The 18,809-nt window shown below is 41.1% G+C and overlaps 1 protein-coding gene across 9 annotated transcripts in view; it reads left to right on the top strand.

The window, feature by feature from the left end:
• PCDH1 (protocadherin 1) overlaps window positions 1-18,809 on the top strand; it is a 206,625-nt gene that overhangs the window by 175,127 nt on the left and 12,689 nt on the right. For 6 of the 9 annotated variants that reach the window (XM_040441029.1, XM_040441021.1, XM_040441055.1 and 3 more), the window contains exons 5-6: window positions 5,223-5,300; window positions 16,196-18,790. In XM_040441029.1, coding sequence (XP_040296963.1) covers window positions 5,223-5,300; window positions 16,196-16,602 — 485 coding nt within the window. In that variant the 3' untranslated portion in view covers window positions 16,603-18,790. Of the gene's footprint in view, window positions 1-5,222; window positions 5,301-9,715; window positions 9,849-16,195; window positions 18,791-18,809 lie in introns of those variants that run through there. The other 3 variants (XM_040441080.1, XM_040441088.1, XM_040441072.1) reach the window with 3 other exon arrangements.

Raw genomic sequence — 18,809 nt, 5'->3', positions numbered from 1 at the left:
CTTTCATAGCTGTTATTTACCTTGTAGATGCACGTGTCCACCAGAGGACACCCTATTTGTGTTGTAGCCCGAGTCTTCATTATCCTTGATGTGGGACCTGCTGCAAAATCAGACCTGACTTCCAAGGTACTTCCTGCTGTTTTTGGATTGGCCAGCACTGCACATCACATGAACAGTGCTGGCCAATCCAAGAGCAGGGATGGACAAGTAGAAAGTGTCATTGGCTACTAATATACACTGTGCATCAGTAAGAGGTGGTGAAGCCCAAGCATTGGCAGATCTGCAGTTCAAAAGATGAAAAGGAGATCACCATGTATTTCTGCTTGTTAATATTTTTATTGAACCAGAGGGTTACTTTAAAAGGAGTTTCCAGCTTTTTTTTTTTTTTTAAAGTTTCCACCCCAGCCTGTAGTACCTGTGGAAAAATCCATACTCACCTGCTACTTTGTTCTAGCTCTCTTCACATGTCTTCTGGTCCCCATCCTGTCAACCTCTGGATGGACAAGGTCACATGTGCTGCTACAGCCAATGACTGGCCTAAACAGTGGCATGCCTACAAGTGGTACATAACCCAACAGTGACATACCAATTGGGACAGTTCCCCACTGAGGCAGTCCAGGAGTTAACAAGATGGGGACTGGAAAACCAGTGAAAAGAGCCAGGGAGGTGAAATGGAGCACAGAGAGCAAAGGAGTATGGATTTATTTTTTTTGGAAGTTTAAGAAAAAGAAAATTGGGAAACCCCTCTTTAACTTTAGTATGAGGTCTTGTACATCAATAAACATTTTATAGAGTATAGTTACTTGAAGATATGTCTACAGCTGACTATGTGGAACAATATGTTAATTTTCTGGAAGTCCATTTCCTACAGAACATCATCTTCAGGTTGTAAAGTTCAACCCCAATTAGCAGTGTATTGCATGAGAATGGAAGCACTCACCCATCTAATGCTACTAATACATAATTTAAGAGCCATGTAATAGCTTCTCACATTTAAAAATGAAAAATCTCATGTAGTACTGTTGGCCCTCACTCAGGACTTTACACCTATGAAAAAGAGTTGGCGCTCCTCCATGTATTATCTAAGTCACCCATTACATGTTAATATCCCATTCCCATTATATCCATTACAAATGCCTTTTTTATTGCGGCCGGTAAAGAGTTGAGAGTATCCCTATAAAGCTGAGAGTTGTGTAAGGTTTAGCGCCGGCTTGTAATTGCTCAGAGCTTGGCTTGATCCCATCAGTACTGCCCATCCCACCACTGGAGATGTTTTGTGGACTTGTTAATGATGGTGAATTTCCCAGGCCACCCCACTAACAGCACACATACGCTCTGCATCTCATCATATTGAGCCCCGGTAATTACACATTCATAGCCGCCTTCAATCTCCTGGCAGGGTCTCCAGAGGAAATCAGCTGCTCACCGAATTCTCGCTCTCTCCATCTTTCTTTAAACTCATCTATTCTCCTCCTGACTTGTCGTCTTATAATATCATTCGTATGCGCCTCCTCTTACCCAATCTCTTCCCTGTCAGTCTCTTTTTGATTTTGTGTCAGCATGTCTTTTCCTATAATCTCTTTTGCCTTTTTATAATTTGGCTCTTTCATTTTCTTGAAAGGAAAATCTCAAGAAATTGAATGTTCAAGCCTCAGTGAATCCACTGCCTTGGATTGCAGAAAGAAATCTAAATATCATCTTCTGCCCACAGTGCCTTATAGACTTGAGTGCTGGTTCTGCTCCATTGTATGAGTCAGCATTCCTAAATACTTGGCACTAGTAGCCCGCTGACTGGCCGTGTGCAGAAGCTGCACTGGAATAGACGTTTAGCCTTTAGATTAATGACAACAAAATCAATAGCTTGTGCTGGCAGCCGAGTTGATGGTTCTTATGGCAGCCCGTGATGGCCTTGTAAGTTACCCCATGCTTGAGAACTGTTAATGCGCATTGATAGCAAACAGCACAGCAGCTGATCTCTGCCAATAGCTTGCTCACAATTTCTTGATGCCAGAATACCACGACTGGCAGCAACGCAACTGCTGCAGGCTGATCTGCTATCTGATACCCCCAGGAGACCTCCTTCTGAACATGTTCAGAACATTTCCTCAAAGACAAAATAACAGCCATGAAGTGGATAATGGCATTTCTTTGACAAATTTAATTAGTGCCTTAAGTATTTTTCTGGGAACAGCTTTACAGTAAAGGCAGCAGTTGTTGAATCGATTGGCTATTTTTGATTGGAGATTGCAAGCTCCTGTGGCTTAGATTTTCTATTACAGAAAGCATAAGACCTAAATCAATACAGATAAATGACATGCCTGACTGAATGAGGGATATACAGGGCTGGTCTTAGGTGGGTTTTCCCTTGAGTTACCTTTGGGAAATGATGTTCCATCTTGGTGTACCATGCAGCGCCCAGCTCATATAAGACAGTACATAGTTGGCTAATCAATAACCTAGGTAATTTACCGATAGCACCAAGTGCATAGTGGCCAAAAGTCCCATAAAATAGATGGGGGTCAGGGCCAACTGCAAAGGGGGCAGAGTCTGTACTAATTTACTCAAAAGTGGGTAGTTTGTGGGCATTTCCTGGAAATTTTCAGAGAGGTCCCAGGGGCTGGGCTTAAAAGTCTAGAATTTTATGATATCTGGGGTGCATGTTTCAGGTGTTGAGGCAGCAGGAGAGGAACCTCCTTTGTAGTGAGAGATGCAGATGTGCCTTCCATGCTGCAAGCTCTAATTGTATAGGAGAAAAGGTTGGCAGACTTTATCAGAGCCTCTTATACAAGCCAATGATCAGGAGAATGAGCACTCGTTCCCAATCCCTGCCCGCATAAACCTACCCAGTGATCAGCCAGCAAATGGTCCCATCATTGATCACATCTTCTATATGGATGTTCGGTCACAGATTTCTCCACAGAAAAGGAGCTTAATAAGTACCCATCGACTTGTTTCATTGTCAATCAGTACTAGTTAGGCTATGTCCACATCTGCAGCAGACAATTTGGTATTCTGTTCTGGCATTGGGGTTGCTGTATCTGGCATAGCCAGACATCGTGGGGCCCAACGGATCCCATTCACTATAATGTGGTCTATCAGTTTTCTGGAATGAATGCCTGAACTGCCAACAGTGTCCGACTATGCTGGATGTGGCATTACCAGAATACTGGAATGCCTGCCACAGAAGTGGATGTAGCCTTCTTAGTGCTAATTGACAATGTAGCAAGTCGATCAGCACTTATTTAGCTCCTTTTATGTGGAGCAATCCGTTACTGAACAATCGTAGCCTAAAGGTGGATTTACGGACGATTCTGCAGCCGATCCGGCTGCTCGCTCAGTGAAGGAGACGGCTGCATTTACATGCAGTGATCTCCTTCACAGTATGAGGACAAGGGATCACTATTCCTTGTTCACATAGAGAATTATTGTTTCTGGGCAGCAGAACACTATATAGCCCACATGATCTGCTGCCCAGAAACAATTAATGATGTGCCTGCACAAACAGGATTACCCGATGAACGAGTAAAACGCTCGTCCATCGGGTGATCAGCGGCACATTTACACGGGCAGATTGTCGGGGCCATTCCCGATAATCTGGCCAATTATTGGCTCGTGTAAATGCTGCTCTACTGCTGGAAAGTCTGCCCCTGTGAATGGACCCTTATTTTTTCCTGCCCTACACTATTCAAATTTCCTTGGGACTCCGGAGCGAGGGAGTTCTTCTGAAAGTAGGGGCAGATAGATTAAAACAAGATTCCAGTGGTGGGTGGCCCATTCCCACTGATCGTTCCACTTCTTAAAAGGCCAAAATTTAGAAATATACTTCAAGGAACTTGCAAGCAGACTTGTGTGCAGCCAAATACATAATGCATTAAGATCTGTTAATTTAAAGGGATTGTCCCCCAAAAAATACAGTTTTCAAACCTGCATCGGTATCTTACTATTTTTGTAATTGCATAGGGCTTGTTCTAGCTTTATTAGAAAGAGATTGCCATGTGCTATATGATGTCTGGTTTTCATTTTTTGCATTAATCATCTGATAACCCCTTTTAAATTGTAACCAATTTCTTGGCTCAGTGATAGAAATTAGTATCTGGTAGAAGCAACTTTTGTCACCCTACTTAAAACCATAATTCTTTTTTGTTATTTTGTTATTTATTTATTTATTTTTTTCCCATAAATGCTGTTTATAGCAATATTTAGGCAAATTGGCTTCAAATGGGTTCTACAGGATTGCAAAACCATGGCTGTGTCTGGTATTGCTGCCCGGCTCCATTGAAACAAATGGGGCTGACCTACTGTACAATACACAATCTGTGGACAGTTGTGGTATAGTTTCTGGAAGAAACGAAGCATGTGTTTGTAATCCTAAACATCCTATCTAATGCATTAACGATGACTGTTGTGTAAGAAAATATTGCAGCTGGTTTTTGTAGAAATAGCGCCACTCTTGTCCATGGTCAGCGTAAGATATTACGGCCCAGTCTCCTTCCCATGAATGAAGCTAAGCTGCAATACCAAACACTGCCCATGAGCAAGAGTGGTGCAGGTTCTGGGAAAAATATATATAAAAAAAAGACCGAATCTCATAGTAAACTTTTCTTGTCTCCTTTACCCACTTCTTCAGAAGAGCCTGTAGATGACATAAATGACGGCTATCTGGACCTGCTCCTGCACATGTAACCCTGTGGCCCAGGCTGGATGATAAATGGGGTGCAGGGATGGACATTTTTGTTAATTCTATACTAACTATTGGTTGGCTTATTTTGAGACAGAATTTTACTCTAGAATTGTGGCACAATTTTGGCACAAATGGGGCATCTTAGCCCCTGCCCCCTCTTCATTGTAAGGCCCCTTTCCACTAAAATTGAAGAAACCCTAGTTGTGCCAAATTGCACCAGATTCTAGGTGTAGGCACTTCAGTAAATCTGACCCATCATATTTATACATAAAATAAGCAATGTCCATAACCAAATATATTACAGTCCCAACTTTTTAACCTCTACCATTTTTAGTAACACTCCCTTCCCAATAAAAATCCTACTTCAAGGAAGCTGATTCTGCGGTGCTATTTAAGACCCCCTTAGCACAAAGCTTCTGGTACCTGAGCCCTCATAATCACCATGGAAGGAATAAGGTGATCACCAATAAATTTCATTCTCTGACTGACCAATTGGTTTGTATTCTGTGACCACCTTTTTCCCTTCATGTCATTTCTGCAGACACAGGGACAGCTAATGCAGTCCTCCAGCACAACGAGCAAGCAAACAGCTGCACAAATCTCAGCTTCCTTTACTCCTGTAAGTATGATTTGGTATATAAAGGGGGGACTTGAATCCCAGTCAGACCTCATTTGTCCTTTTATACGAGCTTGTTCGAACCTTTATACTATACATATAGGCATCTGACACTGAGGTGGGGGAATCTCTTTGGTTCGAATTAAATTCAACCCAAATTTTCCAAAAATTCAGGTTGAAGCCAAATCCAAATTTATGGCGATTTGAGCAATCTTCCCAAAATAGAGTTAGCAATTTTCAGATCAGAAAACAGGAAAAATAAATGAGGATGATACCATGATCCCCAGAGGTGTCTGTGCATACATACCATGGTATTTGCCTACATAAAGCAAACATTTTTGGATTATAAAAAAAAACAAGGTCCCAAATGTATAAAGAAGAAAAAAAATGCAGCACTCCAGATTAACGATGAAAAAAGTGGATGGTTTATTCACCCATCTAGCAGCAACGTTTCAGTTCTCTCATTGGAGCCTTTGCCTTTTCAGCTCCAATGAGAGAGCTGAAACGTTGCTGCTAGATGGGTGAATAAACCATCCACTTTTTTAATCACTAATCTGGAGTGCTGCCTTTTTTCTTCTCTCTCTCTCTCTCTCTATATATCTATATATATATATATATATATATATATATATATAAATATATATATATCTGACAGTGCAGTGTGTGGAGGCTGTTTGTTAGCACCAGCAGCCATGCCTTTACCCACAGCCCCATAGGTCACTGTCATTTTGACATTACTAATGATGTCTTGGCATTGCAAAGCTGGACAAGAGTTGCATTAAGTCCTAGGAGACCTCAGAGTGTCGACCACCACTTTTAAGGGCAATTAGAGCACTTTTGATTTGTGAAATTTATTCTGACCCAAATGGACGCAGCTGACCAACTGGTCTTGTCGCTACTTGAGAGCCTATCTTTCTGTTTTTCTCCAGACTTTGTGCATCTTTCCAAAAGTACAGAATTTTTCATTCCCATTGGTTTTTGCACCGTAGATGGCTTGCCATCTAATAGCGGGACTACAATTCCTGATTATTGTAATAGCTTGGCTTGTTCTGGTTGTGTTATGTGTTGAAGAAACATGTTTAGAGTCTGTTCACACTGCATTTTCAGTGCATGTCCAAGGTATAAGTGGAAAGGACTTCCCACCAACAAAGTCCACTGTAGCCACATGTAAATAAAAAAATAAAATAAATTCCCTATATATACATCTTTTTAGTGGACACCATACGTGCCAACATTTCAGTTGGTAAAATCGGGGCATATAAGCCCTGCCCCCAGGAACGCCATAAAAACTGCCTGGAAACACTCCCTCATGGACGGGGCCTGTTAACCGCGGCCTGGGACAGCGCTAATTTGCCAGTACCGTCTTGGAAAATCAGGGACAGTCTCTGCAAATTCCGGACAGTTGGCAACTATGGGACATCTCCATATAAAATGGGATAGTCAACTATGGTAGTCTGTACAGTTCAAAAAAAGGAATATTGATGTATAGCAGCAGGACACTGTGTTAGCATCCATTCTGTGCTTCGAGCACTACATACATATGACGAATGTACCCATATACATTTTTGTTTTTTCCTTTTAGTACTCTTTGTGCTGACCTTCTATTATTCATCCTGGTAATCTGAGTAAATGGAGGACTGAGAATTATATACTTTTACAATCTGCCCCCTTGACAGAGATAGTAGCACCCAGTTCTCCATTGTCATACATTTCCTGGCGAAAAAACTGAGGAATGTCATATTTTTAAGGAAAGATGCCTCCGATTTATTTCATGGGGCATAGCGGTGTTTACGAAGACAAACCTATTGGAGATGACAGACCCTCTGTAACTTAGACAATAGAGGTAACGCGTGAAGCATTGCTGTAGTGTGATATTGCAGTAAGAGGTAGTGTTGGACTACATGCTATTGTAACTAAAGGGACCGCAGTGTCCCCTGAGTCTTGGTATAGACCCCATCTTTTCTTTGCTGCGCCTGCCTCAACACACAGGGACTCGAAGCTGCAGAGTGAGTTCCCCAGAGCTTCCTGTATCACATGTGCAGGTTCATGGAAAATATAATGCCTGATACTTTTCCTTCTCTACCCTGTTATTTCAGCCAGTATAATTGCGTGGGGTCTCCGAAATCCCTTTGCTGGAATCAGTAAGCATATAATTATACTGAAGAAACGAGCTTCTGGGAATCAGTTGCAAGCCTTCTCTCAGATGGTATCAGATCCAATCCCCGAATCAGTAGACTTTATCATTTATTCATAAAAGATAAAAGTATTTACAGTGTGTATCCGGTAATCCGGTATGCTCTGTAGAGCTGGAATACAGGACGTTGTTCACCATAGACGTGTCCACAACTGTGCAGGGTACCTCAGATCCACATCTCCAACCACTCACCTTATCACAACTATGAGCCTCTACTATGACATACATGGACTCTTCTGAGCACACGCTTGGGTGCTGCTCACATTCAGCTCCTCCTTGCTGGGAGAAACTGAGAACATGGGACCCCTGTTTTTGGGAACAGTGGAAGGCAGGCAGCAGTTTGATGCCCAGTGACTTAGCTTTATTCCCTATGCCAGGGCTGGCAAACCTGTGGCTCTCTAGCTTTTGTAAAACTACAACTCCCACCATGCCCTGCTGTAGGCTGATAGCTGTAGGCAGACTGGGCATGCTGGGAGTTGTAGACTTGGCCATCGATAGAGGATAACTAGTAATTGCAGGAATATCCCTTTTAAAATATTCCTCCCTGTTGTTTGTATTCCTTGGATTCTATCCCTTTAACCAGAATGAAGCTCTCCTAGACTTTTTATTTTTAATGCTCCACGCTTCTGCTCCTCATTTGCATGCCTGTTTCCATATTCCCTTTGGCTCCTGCTATGCTTCATGCTACATCTAGTAAATTCTGCAACATTGCCAGTGGTGATTGCAGTAGCAAATCTAGCCAAATTGTTCAGCCAACCAACTAACCATGAATGCTCATGGAAAAGGCACAGAGATGGATAAGATTCCATTTCCATTTTACCTAATTTAAAGGCAACCGGTCATGTTGTATGTGATTTTAAAATCTGCAAGTATCATGGTATAGAGCAGAAGGAGCTGAGCAGATTGTCCGTTTATGGGAAAAGGTTCACTATCGCATAAATGATACATTTAAGACCCTGCTCTTTTTAGTCCTGAGTCCAGTGGATGAGCCTCCTCAGTGATTGGCAGGTGTCAGTTACTAAGTAGGACCACCCACTAGACTCCTGGATAAAAGAAAAGTTATATTGAATCGTTTCCCATAAAAGAACAATCTGACCAGCTCTTCCTGCTGTATACCATGATGTCTGCAAATCAGACACCATGTTCAATAAGACAGGTTTTCTTTAGGAACTGAATGTGTAGAGAGAGAAGAATGATTAGCCATGTGATAGTCCTTTAGTCCTAATGTGTTCTCCATTTAACTGTCCTTCATGAGCATTGTAGGTACTTTTATGAATTCCAGCTCCATAGTGTTTTTTTTATATATTTATTATTACTTGGGGCTAACTGGTCTCTTGGCCTCTTTTTATTATTATTATTAGTTATTATTTTATACATTTATACATAAGATGATGTTATACCACTATATAGAAGAACAATACAAGAACATCATCTAAGGTTTTTATTTTTTCAACATTCTCCATTGGGTCCACAGGGCAGGTTTACAGATAATGTAAGTAAACCTTTACCACTTTATTTAGAATTTTTTTTGGGAAGATTATGAAAGTCCCCTTTCCTTAAACTACTAGAGTCAGGAATGATGCCCTGTGACTGTAGTAATGCTTCTTCTCCACCAGTGAAGACTGGCTATCATACTTAGGTGTCATATCAGACATAGTACTGATGCAACCTAATTGCATTAGTCTTTACAGGAGTTTTTTTTTATTTTTATTTACACACCAGCCTGGAGAAATCTAAGCTTGCTGGCTCCCTGCCTCTCTGAACTGATCTTCTGGCCCCCATCTGTCTACTAACGTATGGATGGGATAATGTGCGCAGCTACAGTCAATGACTGGCCTCAGCGGTGACAGATGACAACTGGAAGACCAATTAAGAGAGGAAGGGAGCCAAAATGGAGTCTTGAAGATCAGGGGAGAATGGATTTCTCCACGTGTATTCCAGGGTGGGGTGCAAATTAAATTTTAGAAACTGGATGACCCCTTCAAGCAGAGGTTAATTTAGCCCCTATTTGAAGTTAAGAAGGCCCTAAAATTGTCCATGTTACAAGTGTATTTGTATACTATAGACAGTTGGCAGCCATAGGTAGATATTTTCTCTATGTAAATGTATACGTACACATGTTACAAGTGAGGAACAATGTGTGTGTGATGTACCATCTCTCCCTGTCTCACTGGCCGTCCTCTCTCTCTCTTTATCTCTCTCTTATACATGCGCACTGCCACAGGGAAGAGCGGTGAAAATTTCGATAGTCCGCTAACCCGGGACGTGCCAAGATTAGGCTGCGGTCTGCCTCATTATAAGGTTCTAAAGTCTGCAGGGCAGGCGACTCTGCAACCCGCGATGTAGAAAGGACTCTGGTAAATGACCTCCTGTTCCTCTTCTACTCACGTTACATTGTTTTAGTGAGGACAGGGGGGGGGGGGGGTGTACCAGTCTATTGTGTTAGTCAACATGTTATTTCAGGTGGAGTTAGGCCCCCCAATTGTGTGGACCTGAATGGGGGAGAAGAATACTGTAGGAGAACACATTAACCTCAGTAACAGTGTACAGATTGTATTTCCTTTTATTCGGTCATGTTATTTTAGAACTTGATGATTGTGTCTTTCTGCACTGTGGAAAAATGTTAAGGAAAAAAAAAATTGTATGCTTTAAATTGAGTATATTTTAAAGTCATTAATCAAGTTATTTTTATTTTTTTGTGGTTTTTGAGAGTGGATTGGTAGGGGAGTCGAGGGCAGCAGTTGGATTTTTTTATGGTCACTATTCCATTAGATTACTCATGCCACCGTTTGCACACATTTTATGGAGGCTTGAGGTGGTGAACCCAAGCTCAGATCATGTTCGTCCTCATCTTTTTTTAGAAAGTGTTAGCCAAAAATTTAGTTTCTTGAGGTCATTCCAGTGTAAAAGCAATAGATAGGATGGTAAAACATCCATTTTGATTGACTTTCTAAAGGGCCTATTAGACAGAGTGATTATCGTTTGAATTTGAAAAATTATTGTTGCGTGTAATATCATGCAGAAATGGAAAGACGAGCAATAGTTTGTTTTTGGATCAGAGTCGAATCTGCCCGACTGAAAGATTGTCAGTCGCTGCCACATCTCCTTGTCTAATCGGATATCTTCCAATAATCATGTGTAAATGCTCTAGGGACGAAAGAGCAACGTGTGGTATAACAGTCGGTCGAATAGAAATGACTGGCTAAATCGTCGCTTGCTGCTCTTTAATGATCAAATATCTGCCCGTCTAATAGGGCCATAAGATGTGGGGGTGGTAATTATACGAACCAATATGAGTAAGGGGAGAACTACATTTTGATTTTTGCTATCGGGAGATAATTTCCGCTTTGTGCATCCATGTCTGCAAGGCATCCTTCTGAGATACAAGAGCATTTTAAATATGTTGACTGCATATTGTTACTATAAAGACTTAGGGAGAGAAGTTTATCTTAAACCCATGTACAGCTGAAGGATGCACCTAATTTATGACTAGGTGCTGGCCTCGCCAATACTTGCGCCTAGACTAAAATCTACAGCAGTTCTGAGCTGCCGTAGATTTCAGTTACCTTTTACACTAAAAAACTAGCGTAAAACCAGAAAAATTTGCCTGAACCCACCCCACCCCTAGGTCTGAGGGTGCAAAGGAGTTGTAAGAGACCACACATGTCAAGCAGGCTTCGTTCACATCTGTGCCGGGGATTTTCACTTTCTGTTCCGTCATAATAGAAAAACAAAATGCGAGCAAAAGACTAATTTTCCACATGACTGACACCAACAATGTCTGATAGACCACATTGCTTATAATGGTGTCCATCGTGTTTGTGTCATTATGTCCATTTCACCAGACAATATAGCAGGCTTTTATGCCATCATTTTTTATGAATCTGCGACAGAGGACCTTAATGGAACCTCCAACGCGGATGTGAACAAAACCTAGAAGCTTGCCGTTTTCCTTGGCATATTGTGATCAATGACCATTTGTTCACCTTAAGGCATAGTTTCGGGCTATCAGATCACTTCAGAGCAGTAGTATTTTCTTTGCTTTGTGCTAAATCAGTATTACCATTTCAGTTTCTGTTGAACAGAGTTCAGCTCATGGTTGACCTTGGCTGTAAGGCTTTCTTGCTAATATTTTATGTATTAACTGTTAGCATCTCCAAGAGAACAATACCCTGGCTTATGTGTGAAAGGGTGTTCTTATTAAACTGCCATATTTTGAATTGTAGAAGGAATTTCTTCATCTAACCTTTACTTTTGTCCACCTGTATTCCCCTAATTCAAATGGCACCTGAAAACCAACCTGTTTATCATCTACACCAATGTCCTCTCCAGGCTGTTGTCTAAAGATGGATGTCTTCCAGTCACAGTCTCTTCATTCCCACCTGGAGCATTGTTAAAGCGGGTTTCCAAGATACTTTTAGGGCTCTTTCACACGAGCGGATGCCATGTGGGTAATCTGCTGCATGAAAGAAACCCAAGCCCCGTTCCGGACAGCAGAGACATGGAGCATTAACATGATTAAAAATGCTCCATGCCTCTCGTGATCTTTTAACTACAAAATCACAGTGAGATAAAGTTGTCACTGATTTTGTAGTAAAAAGGTCACAGAGAGGCAAAGAGCAATATCAATCATGTTAATGCTCCGTGTCTCTGCTGTCTGGAACGGGGCTTGGCACTCTTTCACGCAGTGGATTCCACGCCCGTGTAATAGAGCCCTTACTGATGACGTATTCTCTCCGTAGGTGATCAGTATCTGATTGGTGGGGGTCCGAAACCCAGGAACCCCGCTGATCAGCTGTTTGAGAAGGTATCGGTGCTTGCAGTAGCGCTGCAGCCTTCTTGCAGCTTTCCCTAGGCCATGCCATGTGACGTCATGTTTGTTGGTCAAATGGCCTAGGCAGGGTGGATTTGATTTTAAATCAAACTGATTTTAAATCACTAGTCAGTAAGGCTTGATTTAAATCATAGTTTTCTACATAAAGACTAATTCTTGCTGGTATAACTTATAATATGCAAGTAGATGAAGATTTTTAGAATAACAACTTTTCATATTAGTTTGATTAGGTTGATTCTGTATTCATAGGTTTGTAGAAGTTAGGATTAAGGTATTTTTCTCAACTCTGTTCATGTTATAACATTTTTGCTGTGAAGAAGAGGCATGTGATCTTTGCTTAGTCAAATTCAGTTTTGAGAACTGCAAAAGTAAACCAAGCATCTGTGATAATATCTTGTAGGCAGAGAAACTGCCAAATAATCTTACAAAAACCTCTGGAAGAGCATGGCATTGTGAATGGATTAATGGAATTTATTTACCCAAAAAATTAAACATATACAGCCTTATTCTACATAATTAAAAAACAAATCTTTATTTCATGATCGAATAACCTTTGGATGGTAATATATTTTCCTCAAAAAGCATTTTATATAAAAAAAAATAATCAGATTTAAATAAAAAAAATTTTTTTTTTTAAATCATTGATTTTTATCCACCCTGGGCCTAGGTCACATGGCCTAGATGCATTGAAGTGAATGGATCTAAGCGGCAGTACCAAGCACAGCTGCTATCAAATGGATGGTGCTGTGCTTGATGAGCAGAGAGGGGGCCACGGCGCTACTGCAAGCACAGGGGCCTTCTCAAACACTTGATCGACGGGGGTTCTGGGTGTCGGACCCCCACCGATTGGATACTGATGACCTATCCAGAGGATAGGACATCAGTAAAAATATCTCAGAAAATTCTTTTATTTTTTAAGGACATCCCCTATTATGAAACGTACAATACTAAAAAGATACAGTTGGTGAAATATCTGCATTTGACGAACATTCCTCCAGCTTGATCTTCTATAACCTTTTTATGCAATTCCCTGTGAAGGTTTATTTTATTCTGAGTTAGTGCTTTTATGTCCTAATTGTGAAATATTATTGGAGCTTCTTACAATTAGAAATTTTTGTTGCTAAATATGCTTTTTGTATTTAAAGATCTCTGTATTCTCGGTGCAACCTCATAACTGCCAAGAGAGAGCCTGGGGATTCACAGTGAAGAGGTAGAAAGAGGAGGGGTAGTGGGAGGGAGAGATGGGACTCTTAATAGCCCAGGAGAAGGGATGCACCAGCTGTCAAACAGACAGAGGCAAATGCATAGTGAACCTTAAGGGTCCCCAAATCGTCAGGTTTATTGTTCAGCAAGAATAGTAATTAAATGTTTTGTTTTGACATTTTGATGGGGCATCGGGGCCTCCTGTCTGTATCTTGCAAATACTTTGCAAACAGTTACATCAAACTCTAGCTTATTTCACCTTTGTTGCATCACAGGGGATCAACTTCTGACCGGAATGAAAAAAGGACGTGGATTGTACCAGTGGATAGTTTTTATTAAGAAATATAGAATCGGTATATGCTAATAATATACATGCTCTGCGCCTGGTGCTTCCCGCTGGTTCCTAGAACAACACCATCAATCACTGCATATTTTTACATTAGTTTTTCATCTCCAAATTGACTTGTGCTTTTTTTTTTTTTTTTTACTCTTTTTGTCAATACATTTTGCAAAACAAATTTTAGCAGCATAATTTTCAAACTTCGGAACACTAGGCCACAGTCCTGCTCAAACAGACTGTTTAGCAGTAGTGTTGAGCGAACTTGTGTTTTAAGTTTGGCGTCTAAAGTTCGAGTTCAGGTTATCGAAGTATCCCGTTATGGATTCTAAATTCCGTTATGGTCCATGGTAGCGGAATTCATAATGGGATACTTCGATAACCTGAACTTTAGACGCCGAACTTAAAACACAAGTTCGCTCAACACTATTCAGCAGCTTTACTGCAGTAACCAAGATAAAGCAAATGTGAATTCCAGTCTTGACTGGGACTTTAGTTGGGTATAAATTCTGTTTTGTCACATGTTTTCTGGACTTTATAGCTGGCATGGGGCTGTTCCTTTTCTCATTCCATATATATTCATCTGATACATGGTGTAGATACTCTAGATGTGGTCTATTACTTCCTGAACCATTCCCGAATCATTCTTCTAGGTTCCTTCAGCTATGAAAAAAAACTTGGTGTGTGGTGCAGACGTAGGGATAGTCTTGATTATCCTGTAGATGTGAGGGCAAGGTTGTCCAGAATTGGAAAAAGAAAAGTATTCTATTTTCAGAAGCATTGCCACTGTTGTCCATGTGTAGTATTGCCCTTCACCCCCATTAAAATGTATTTGCTTAACTGCATTACGAGACAAAATCGAATATACAAGTACGCAGCTGTTTTTTAGTGGAAAATCACCTTTTTTCTTATACTATAACCACTTTAAGCAACAAAAAAATAAATAAAAAATTCATGTCTACTCCATCTAACCTTGAAAAAGATGACACCTGGTAAAAAGAAATCAAGGAAGAGGCATTTCTCTTTGATGTTTTGATATACAATAACTTCCTTGACTTCCTTTAGATGTTATCCTGTATTTTATATATGCTGCTAGACAGTGGTGGCCAGTTCGCATTGTTCGCCCGCGGGCTGCCATCTTTTGTCACAAGTCTGGCGAGGCACAGGTAAGCCCTTACCTGTGCCTGTGCACGAGCCGGTCTGAAAACAAGTGCGGTCAGCGGGAGCAGGCAGTTCCGAGAACAGCCACCGGAGGCCTTCATCGGGCTGTTCTCGGAACTGCCTGCTCCCGGTGACCGCATTTGTTTTCAGACCGGCTCGCGGCACAGGTAAGGGCTTACCTGTGCCTCGCCGGACTTGTGAAAAAAGATGGCAGACCACATATGTTCGCGGGCGAATAGTGCGAACTGGCCATCACTGCCGCTAGATTGTCAGAGTACTGTAGACCACTTTCTTGACTTCCTTTACCATTTAAAGGGGTTGTCTCATCTCAGACAATAGTGGCATATTGCTAGTATATGCCCACATTGTCTTATAGGTGCAGGTCCCAATGCTGGGGACCAGCAACTATATCTGAGACGGAGCCCCACAAAGTGGTGGCTGGAGGACTCCGGTCCAGCCACCACCAAGCACTCTCCCCATAAAAGTGAATAGGAGTGCACCACGCATGACCGGCCATCGCTCCCATCCACTTCTATGGGCCCGACAGAAATAGCCGAGCCAGTGCTCTGCTGTTTTCGTCGGCCCCATAGAAAATGAATGGAGGGCGGCTGCACATGCGCAGTATGCCCTCAACCACTTTCAGGGCTCCGTTCAATGTAGGTGCGGGTCCCAGCGGTAGTATCCACACCTATAAGACAATAGGGGCATATCCTAGCGATATGCCCCCATTTTCTGAGATGAGACAACCCCTTTAAGCGGCAGGCTTTCGCTGGTGTTAGTGTTTATCAATCCCTATAATTGCATTTTGTTTCTATTGGCCTGGCACAGACCAACACTAGTTCTACATACAGTACTTCTCTTTTGCTTTATGTGGCCATCTTGTTTTGCCACCCGCGTATATTGATGATTGTGTTGTAGAATTATTATTTTTTGTATAGCTTTTGTTTAGCATGTGGAATAAATACTTTGGACACTGATATATAAGTCCTACTTTAATTTACCATTTTGAGATTTGACTCTTATTCCTATAGTATATGAATCCCGAGTCAAAGAAAGCACTTTTGTAATGAGCTCTAGGAGTACAGGGTAGGTCATATTTAAACTGATGAATCTGTTAAGTAATTGACCCACTAACAAATATATCTTTTATCTTCTCTACTTGTCTTCAGATCTCAGACCACTGCCTGATGTAGCCATGACGGGAAACTGCACGCGGGAATGTACAGAATATGGACACTCTGATACTTGCTGGATGCCCGGCCAGCCATCCCCCAACCGCAGGCCCAAGAATGCCCTGAAGCTCTCCACTTTTGTGCCTTACCAAGACAAGGGGAGTCAAGAGCAGATTGGCAATGGGAACCCCAGAATTCCAGAGGACCACATTGGAGGCAACAATAACAGCAGCACCAAAATGGCCAACATCCAGCTGTTACCGACTTACAGTGCCTTTACAAGTAACAGCCATGAGCCATGTATGGACTCCCCCATGGAGGAAATCCCACTAACCCAAACTGTGGATTTCCAGCATGCCACAACTCCTTCCTCCCAATCTGCTAAGAGGGAGATATACCTGTGAGGTTCACTTTTTGGCATGGTTTGAACTTGAAAGCGTAAAGGAAGAATTTGGAGGTCAGACCTAAACTTTTAAATGAAGGAGACATATTAGAGAGGAACTTAAAGACAATTGCTTTATGGTCCATGCAACTGCTTCTAGGCCTATGCCTATTTTAATTTTTAATGTTGATTTTATTTTTTGTCGTTCTCCATTTTTATTTTATTATTCCTATGTAAAATTTGAAACAGCCCTCTACATAGACGATTCATTGTCATAAAGGTCAGAACTGGATTTAGAGAGAGGGAAGCACATTTGTCTTTTTAAAAAAAATGTAGATTTTATATAAAAAGGGAACTTGCGTTATGTTTCTCGGCCAAAGAGGAGAAACTGTAAAGCAGAGGTGGACTTTATAAGCCATTGTGGTTTGTGTCTGAGAATCTTAAAGAAGGGTGTTCTTGGTGCTGTCATCTCTTCTGGTACATCGGTTGAATGTCCTCATGTATAGGAGAAATTAATGTCTCTTTGTGGTGAATGAATGAAGTTGGTAGAGGTTTTCATTGTTCTCATTAAAAACTTGGTGCACACACACACACTTAGACACATTCAGAGACTCACATCTTCCCATTAGAAATTAAAGTTCTGCTCAGGTACTAGCTTCATAGACCTGTGTGTCAAAAAATACCCAGATTCTCTACTTGTACATGGTACTAAGGTTCTTTCAAGACATTTGTTTAGAAATATTTTTATATATTCTATCAAGACGTTATTTATTTTTTGTTATTCATAACATTAACTTCAAGATGGCATGCTGCCTTTAGTTTTTCTTTTCACATCAATGCAGCGATCCGTAAATCAGATGGTTACTTGCTGTTTTAAGGTCAGTTTGGATAAGAGAGGTCATCACCTCTGACACTTATAAAGCACTTCATGTTATGTCACCTATTTTTTATTTGATTTACTGCATGCTAGTGCTAAAAAGTGAGGACTGCTCTGCCGTGAGCCAAGCTCAATGGATGACTAGGCAAAGGTCTGACGATACTTCCTTAGGTTACGGTTCACAACCACTTTTTGAACTGGTCTAGTAATCTTGTGAGATATCTGAGTTATGTCGACAAATAGGTAAAAGGGGGGGATATTATATACCAAAGGTGCCAACTGAATGAGTACGGATGATTGCAAGGGACAGCCTGATGGGGACCAAACTGTAATCTATCTGCATATCCAACTCATCTATAACAGGGTAAGCTGCGAGTTTGACTGGCCGTTTCATGTAGACTTCTGTAAATACAATCCCTTTGAATGAAGCCTGATTTCAGCTTTTATTGTTGCAAGAAACCCTTTTTTTTTTGGGGGGGGGGGGGGGGGTTTTCTTTATTTATTGTAATTTAATTTTGACTACACTCTGCCAAATGGCCCACAGCTGGTTGGGCGTTTTTGGTTACAAGAGAATGTAGGCTGGTGTATTCAGTGGCATTACTTCCTGTTCCCACTTAATGGGAGAGAGAAATCCTTAAAACCAGAGTAGAAAGGTTAAGTTCTGTGTGTATATTTCTGTAATGCATACTAATTTGCACATAATCTGCCCAGATTTCCTAAATCAAAATTGCTCCTTTTTGTTCTTACTCTTAAATTGTAAATTGCACAAAGAGCTGAGCTTACCATTCAGCCATCCTACAATATATTTGTGGGAAGCAGGAACCACTTTAATAACATTAAGATTTTGTATCATGCAAAGGGGACATATAAATGTGGGGCTCTTCTGCCATGGTACCTTTTAAAGGGTATGGTTGCTACAATTAGGTTTTTTTTTTTTTGTGTTTTTTTTTTGTATTTAATACACTGAACGCATGGAGAAGAGAAATTGGAATGCTTTGCATTTGACTTCTGGTATTTAAAGGATGTATAGCTTCATTTCCCTCTTACAACATATGGTATAATGCTGATCCATATTGTTTGGTGCCACAGGTGCGATTGTTAAATAAAAATTTTAAATGCTCAGATTCTGACTATTATGGTGTTACAGTGTATTATGGTGTTGTATTTGGAAAATTAACATAACCTGTACCTGACGCGTGCCATCTGCTCGTCACCTAATGCTACTACTACTTTGCCTCTATTGTGGATTATCTTTCCTTTGATGTTCCTTTTCATGCTCATATAACTTCGTATGCTACTGTCTTTTATGAAGCTTTTAATAACTCTGAGCGAGGTAGACAGATGTACTGTAT

The sequence above is a fragment of the Bufo bufo genome, chromosome 1, assembly GCF_905171765.1.
Source record: "Bufo bufo chromosome 1, aBufBuf1.1, whole genome shotgun sequence".
Classification (NCBI taxonomy): Eukaryota; Metazoa; Chordata; class Amphibia; order Anura; family Bufonidae; genus Bufo; species Bufo bufo.
The sequence above is the reverse complement of the archived record's forward strand: the minus strand, read 5'-3'. Positions and strand labels throughout refer to the sequence as shown.